We start from the raw sequence: 6,000 nt of genomic DNA on the forward strand, positions 1-6,000 counted from the left end.
TTTCATTTCAATGAGCTTCCCTCTAAAGATGCAGCTTTAGTGGATAAAAAACCCAACCAAGATCAAGTCAATGACATTTATCTTTCTAGTCATATAAAGCCTAAATTTGGTCAACATACCACTTAACCTAAAAACCAACCTCTGATTAATGCTAAAAAACCAAAGAGATCTCTTGACTATTTCTTAAGAGTACCAAAATTCATATGTGAAATAAGTGATATGGAAAGGCAACTAGCACAAAAATATGGTCTTAAAGTGCCTCACGCATATAACACTAAAATCAACAAGCAAGACTCCAATGTTCTTCTCACTTCCCTCCGTTCCCCCCTCATCTTAAGCAACATTTTGGTAGGGAACTTAATCTTGTTGAACAACTTCATACCACCTTAGATAAGATCTCCCTTTGGGACTTGATTCAAACTTCACCATCATACCATGGGTTGATCCAAGAGGACTTACAAAAAGTAGTTTCCCCTCTATGTGCTAGGCCAAATGATATAACTTTCTCACAAGATGAATTGCTTTCTTTAGAGGTTGAAAATAGAAATGACCCCCTTATGATCACTCCTTGCATTTATTAACATAAAATCAGGGGTACCTTAATTGATAACGGGTCAGCCCTTAACATTTGTCATGTTTACTTATTAGATAAGATAAATTGGTATTATTCTTCCTTTCTACTTGATTCTCTCTATGTGGGTGGCTTTGATAATGTTGCTAGAGAGTCACGTGGTATAGTCATATTACCTATCAAAGTAGGACCCGTGACTTTCCCACTCCTATCCATGTAAGCCCAATGATCTTAATTACAATATTCTTCTAGGTAAACCGTGGACTCATGCTATGAAAGCAGTCCCGTCTACTCTTCACCACACAATCAAATTCATACATAACAATGAAATCCACACAATCAAGGCTGATCCTACTCATGATAATATTCAAGATGAAGTAGGATGCATATCTCCCTTACACACTATGATTCCTTCAACAACACAATCTCCTATCAATAATACTTTAGAAAATAATTGGGATAAGCTATAGTTTATACCTTCCTTTAGTGGATATAAGGTCCCTCAATCTAGGTATAAAGCCTCGAAGGAGCCTTGTGTGTCATTTATCCAAGTCTCTTCTAAATCAATTCCCACCTCTTCTTCCAACGCATGTCTTGATGATGATTAGGGCTCTTTTGAACCCTCTCCTTTAGACATTTCAACACCCACATTTGATTCTAAACATGGATGCAATGGATGTGATTTAGGATGTGTTCAACAAATTTTTGAGTCTCATGAAAATATATATCACACTTTTCCAAAGAGGATTTAGGTTTCCAACCTTCTCCTTTGTCAAAATCCCCTTCGGCATTGTCTAGTGCATCTATGTCTTCTTCTTACAACTTCTTACCGTAGGTCTAGGTCTAGTCCTATAATGCTTTTGTGAAATAGGTCTAGCTCCTAGTTTGTATGCACAAGCTAGTGAACCCTATTTCCTTCCATTACAGTCAATAACATTCATTTTCACATATATACAACATCTAGAGATGGAGATCATGTTCTTCCTGGGTTTCGTTGAATACTAGAATGTTACCAACATATAATACAATTAATACAATAAAATTTCAGAAGATTGAGTCCATCCATCTCTAAAAGTAGACTATCATGTCCCTTCTCTAGCCGCTGTTATTTTTTCTCCTAATAAGGCTTAAGTATGTTTCTTCTCCATACTTAGCCAATTTTTTGAGTTAGAGAAGTCTTTTGATTCAATAAGTGGTGGGGTCCGGTTCACTTAAGTAGCTTCCTGATTTTCAGTCATGGCTTGGGGCCAAGATAAATTAGATATTTTATGACTTCTTCCTACCTTGTGGATCAGCACTGAGGGTTATTCTTTTCCCTAATATTATCATCAAGTTTAGGTTTGAAGGTGGAACGCATATTTTAGGGTTGAGGGTTATATTGCTACGGTGGAAGAAAATGAGGTATTATGCAATCATTATGATTTTATATTATTTTTGGTCTGCCGCCAGAACTCCATGCTAAGGACGCAACCCCTGAGCATCAAGCCTTGGATGCCACCCCAAGCAAACAGTCCCAGTCGCTGCATGCATGCTACAGCAGTGTAGGTGCGGTTACAGTAGCAGATTTCAGTTTCAGAATTACAGTTCGCCATTGCTGAGGGTTCTCAGAGGTATTTGTGAAGGGTTTCAGAGGTATTCACTCAGGCAACACTGATGATGGACAATGAAGGGTTTGAGACCGCCATGGGTCCTCCCCTAGATTATTCTGTCAGCTCTTGGTATTCCTCAATCATCCAATAAGAAAGAAATAATACTGTTTTCAATACCTTACTTCTGTTTTAGACAGTTTAGGCATATCTGCCTTATATCCAATAAGAAATCTGTTCCAGAACTGTTTGATCTATCTTGAATGGAATGTTTCAATTTGATAGTATTTTCAACCCAATACCCTAGCTGGGTTATTTCATAGACGGGTGCATTTTTTAGCCCAGACAGCATCACTTGCCACTGAAACCAGCCTTGGAATATTGGAAAGTTGTCTTCTCAATATGATCTTCAGCAGTTCTCAACTAGTAGAACACTGATTTGCAGCCAAATTTGCTATACCACTCACTATTTGAAATTCTTTGGATCAAATGATCTTTATGAGGCATAAGATAATTCAAGGGGATGGCAATCTTATTGAGGACAACATAGTCTATAACCATTCATTTTTTGCCCCCCTTTGGCTTGGAGTGCTTATTCACAATGAATGTTGGACAGGAAAATGGTTCTATTAACTTGAGATCTAAGTGCTACTATTTCTATTCCTTCATATCAGTCTATATATGAGGAGCAGGACAGGGATTCTCATAGACATAAGCTCCAACGATTGTTTCTATGCAAATTCCTTCACAGATATCCAAAGTTGCTGGAGGTTTAGGCTACAACATTCTTCTTTGAGAGAAGAAATTGCAGTAGCTCCTCGTTGTCGTCCCTAACTTTAGAGTAGTTATGTAGGAATTCAGATTTTCTCTTCTTCTTCTCAATAGCCTCTTCTTTAAAATAGTCTTGGATTGCAGAAATGTCCTCATGGAGGACAGGATCTTGGACTGTGGAACAATAGCTCTTACAAACTTGGAAGGAGTGGAATAGTCAATTTTTGTCCTCCTACAAATTTTGCATCTCTTTGTTACAGAGTACTTATCTAGGCTTGCTAAAAACTGCTGTCTTAATAGTACATCTTCATCTATCCCAGGATATTGATAGAAGCCAACCTGGAAGGTAGTTTCCATAAATTTTGCAGGGATATATGGAGAGTAATATTCACATAGGGCAGACTGGTTTGACAGATTGTAGCTTCCATGATATACCACTAGGAGTTTCCAGAAGCCTTGGTGAAAAATGGACCTTTTAGCCAGATTTATGCTACACCCTGCATCTATCAAAAAGTGTAGATTTATTCTACTATGATTATCAGAAGCAGTGGTGCCTTGTGTATAGGTAACATTTACAATCTTTAGTGTGACGAGATACTTGGCTTTGTTGTTGTGATAATCAAAAGCTTTGGTCCTGCAACTGAGATAAACAGCTCCTCAAGTGTCCTCCTTCTATAATTGCAATCTATTGTTCCTTTATATTTTCTGTCATTGCTGCATTCTTTTTTCTGGAAGTAATTCTTTCGATAGTTCTCTTACAACCATTTATGACTCTTTCTCAAAGTTGTCTCCATCACTAAGCAACTCATAGTAGTCCACAAGAAGTTCTTTGTCACCATATATGTAGTTCTAATTTTTTCTGATTTTCAATATCTTCAGTAATAGTTGGACTTTGCTTTCTTTTGATGGAAACTTATTGGCGAAGTTCCCTTTATTTTTATAGATAAGACATCAGGCTTCCTTAGGTATTGCTCGTCGAGACTTCTATCTGATGATGTTATGAGCTCGAACTCTTAAATCTTGACTTATTGTGGGATTAACTTCCCTGACACCCAATGTCAGCACATACATCAAAGCAGGAGCAGTCACTTGACTTGAATTTGGCCTTCTCTATTCTGGAAATCTGTTTCGTTGATAGGTAAATATCTGTGATGCCGATTCTGCAATTACTAACCACCTTTTATCAATGAGCTTCACAGGTGATCTCTTTCTAGATGTCGTACATGTTGAGAACCTTTTGGCCCACTGAATAGGGCAGATTCTTCAGAAAATAATTTTCATAATAGGAAGCTCTTGCCATCCCAATATGTATAAGTGTTTCGCATATTGGGTTACATGACCATCAGACTTAAAAAGTTCACAGAACCTGATATACATTAGAGCTCTCAAGGTGTCTCTAATTGTTTTTCTATATTGAGGATTAATCATTCAATATAGCTAATGCAAGAATGTCAATATTAGTGCATTGAGACCTTATTTTAGTTTTAGTGTCAACATGAACCAATTTCTTATTATGCCTTTGAATTTTCTAGTGGCAAAGGTCATTATTTCACAATCATCTCATTTCTTTTGGTCTTCAGATTCTTCAACTGATTGTTCTATTCTGCAAGTAGTTGTACAAATATAGATATACGTAGCAGTTTTTAAATAAAATAAAAATTATCACACTCTGTGATCCATCATCAAGAAGAGGTGAAAGAAAGTATAGATTGCAGAAAGTTGCTCCCCCTCCTTCCCCTTCCCCTTCCACTTCCCTTCTTTTTTTAAGTAGCAAATTTATGTGATCTAACTTTATTTCCCCTCTTCCTGATGAGATCACAGAGTGCAAACCAAAACATTGATGCAAAAACATTGATGCAAAAACAGGACTGTGCAAGAAAGAAGGAAGAAGATGACCCTATGAAAATATGTATGTATATGTAAAGTATTTATATACATAGATAATTTACATATATATAACTAAAGTAAAAGTGCATATCAGTCATTGAACTGTGACATTGTTGTGGCCATTAATTAATAAAACCCTAAAATATATATCTGCATCTAGAAGAAATTTCAGTAATTGAATTGGAACGTTACTACGGCGATTGTTGATTGGCTAATTTAAAGTAAAGCACAATTCGGTCATAGAACTACAATATTTTCATGGCGATTAACTGACAAAATCGGCTCTCAAAGAACAGCACAGTTAAAAAGCCTAAAATAAATAAATTGTATCTGAGATAAACTTCAGTTATTAAAAAGGAACATTATTACAGGATTTCTTAACCAAATCGGCTGATAAAAACACAAAAAAACCCTCGAGAACTAGACATATTGACTTTATCTATTATGGAGAATAAAAGTTTTTCTATTCTATTCTAATATGATACCTGAGCAGAATTTTCTTCAATTGAATTTGCGTCTGTCTGAGCTGAGGTTTGTGCGTTGTCTCTCTCGCTGTCCATGGTAAATGCCAACTATATGAACGGTCACAAACGTCGCGCGTTCGAATCTACGGAACGTGAATTCAGTCAGAGCGCGTACTCAGTGATCTGCTGGGGGCTTTATTACCCGATATGTTTCCAACTCGTGGACATGTTGTGTCATAGAAAAAAGGCAACCCCTTAGACAGGGTTATTCTTTACTTTGTATTTAATATTATTATATGTACAGCAGGCGTGTTCTTATCCACCTTTTATATCGCACAAAAACAACTCTTATTTAGATATTTGCCGTTCTGTTTTATTTTTTATTTAAATAAAAGTAACTAGCACTTGCACCTTGGTGTGCAATGGGTACGCCGAATAGGTATGGAATGTCAAATAGAATTTTTTTTGGTCTATTATTTGCATGCATTTTTGTAGTACACGATGTCAATTATTTGCATACTTTTATGTAGTACATGAGGTCAATTGAAGAAATTTAGAATATAAGTTGTTTGTACAACAAAAGTATCAATTGGGAAGTGATAATTAAATCAAGAAGATAATCATGCTCCATTACGAATTTGGAGTCATGTTATGTTTGCAATAGGTAGAGAGGGAGAGAGAAATAGAGAGAAGATAATCATGCTCCATTACGAATTTGGAG

General features: G+C 36.4%; 1 protein-coding gene across 1 annotated transcript in view; it reads right to left on the bottom strand.

Moving 5' to 3' along the window:
* The window catches only part of LOC131060362 (plant UBX domain-containing protein 11), a 90,775-nt gene extending 85,228 nt beyond the window's left edge, over positions 1-5,547 (bottom strand). The window contains exon 1 of the mRNA XM_057993543.2: positions 5,301-5,547. Coding sequence (XP_057849526.2) covers positions 5,301-5,375 — 75 coding nt within the window. The 5' untranslated portion in view covers positions 5,376-5,547. The remainder of the gene's footprint in view (positions 1-5,300) is intronic.
* Positions 5,548-6,000: the final 453 nt, after the last annotated feature.

Source organism: Cryptomeria japonica, chromosome 4 (genome assembly GCF_030272615.1).
Source record: "Cryptomeria japonica chromosome 4, Sugi_1.0, whole genome shotgun sequence".
Classification (NCBI taxonomy): domain Eukaryota; kingdom Viridiplantae; phylum Streptophyta; class Pinopsida; order Cupressales; family Cupressaceae; genus Cryptomeria; species Cryptomeria japonica.